General features: G+C 52.5%; 1 protein-coding gene across 3 annotated transcripts in view; it reads left to right on the top strand.

The window, feature by feature from the left end:
- The window catches only part of LOC112161940 (clathrin heavy chain linker domain-containing protein 1), a 7,686-nt gene that overhangs the window by 2,809 nt on the left and 3,807 nt on the right, over positions 1-1,070 (top strand). For 2 of the 3 annotated variants that reach the window (XM_024297507.2, XM_024297504.2), the window contains exons 5-8: positions 352-473; positions 545-620; positions 684-790; positions 861-1,032. In XM_024297507.2, the coding sequence (XP_024153275.1) occupies positions 352-473; positions 545-620; positions 684-790; positions 861-1,032 (477 nt within the window). The remainder of the gene's footprint in view (positions 1-351; positions 474-544; positions 621-683; positions 791-860; positions 1,033-1,070) is intronic. The other variant, XM_024297505.2, reaches the window with a different exon arrangement.

Here is a 1,070-nt window from a genome sequence, read left to right as displayed (position 1 = left end):
TATTTGAAGCTGAAAGTAATTAAGTTTATTTTAGGATCGCAAAAGTTTCTGGCATTTAATTTTTTTCTTTGGGGCAGCAAACACCAATATTTTTTCTATCTATTTCATTTGGGTTTCATATAATTCTTCCCCCAATTTGGCTCCACACACATCTGCGTCTGAAAACCATGAAACTGAAGTTTCTTTTAAAAAAAATGAAAATTTTCTGATAAAAACAGAAATAAAAACAAAAGTCATGATGACTCCAGCAGATTAAAAAACCATTCTAAGGTTTTTAATCCGGGTATCTAGTCTGGTGAGATGAACCTCCACTTGTTCCTCAGAGGTTCCAGGTTCTCTGTTCTCCTGCAGACACGAGCGGCTGACGTTTGTGAGCGATGGTTTCAGGCGCTGGACGGACGGCGGTCAGGCGGTTCCTCTGGAGGAACTTTTAGCTTCCACGATGAAGAGCATCAGCTCAGAACTCCTTCATGGTAAAACATCTTGCAGAGTCTGGATCCTTTGAGATGTTGTTGCTGTAGTGATGCTGCTTCATGTCCGTCAGCCGCAGATGCAGACGGCTGCAGCGCCGCCGCCGCCCTGCAGGAGGACAGGCGGCAGACAGACGATCACCTGCTCAGGTGCTGCAGGTGTTGGTGGTCTCCAGGTGTGAGCGGTGCGTCTGAACGTCTCCTCCTCTGCAGGTTCCTCCAGCTCTTCGGTTCGGGTCGGTACCGAGAGGCAGCTCTCCACGCGGCCAGAACTCCAGGAGGAATCCTGAGGAACCCGGACGTCATGGAGATGTTTGCAGGTGATCAGCTGATCAGGGAAACGGACTTTAGTTTGTCTGAAGGTTCCTCCCGGCTCACGTCTGTCTGCAGGTGTGAGGGCCCCCGCAGGCGTGGCCCCCCCTCTCCTCCTGTTCTTTCAGGCCCTGCTGGTCACCACGGCAACGGGTCACAGGATGTCGACCGCTCTGTCGCTGCAGGGCGTCCGCTGTGCCCTGCAGCACGGCAGGCTGCAGCTCGCCGTGCACGCCGTCACCCAGGACAAGTAACAACTGCACACACACACGCACCCCCCCCCCCCCC

The sequence above is a fragment of the Oryzias melastigma genome, linkage group LG15 (assembly GCF_002922805.2).
Source record: "Oryzias melastigma strain HK-1 linkage group LG15, ASM292280v2, whole genome shotgun sequence".
NCBI classification, from domain to species: domain Eukaryota; kingdom Metazoa; phylum Chordata; class Actinopteri; order Beloniformes; family Adrianichthyidae; genus Oryzias; species Oryzias melastigma.
Note: the sequence above shows the minus strand (reverse complement) of the source record. Positions and strands in the feature narration are given on the sequence as shown.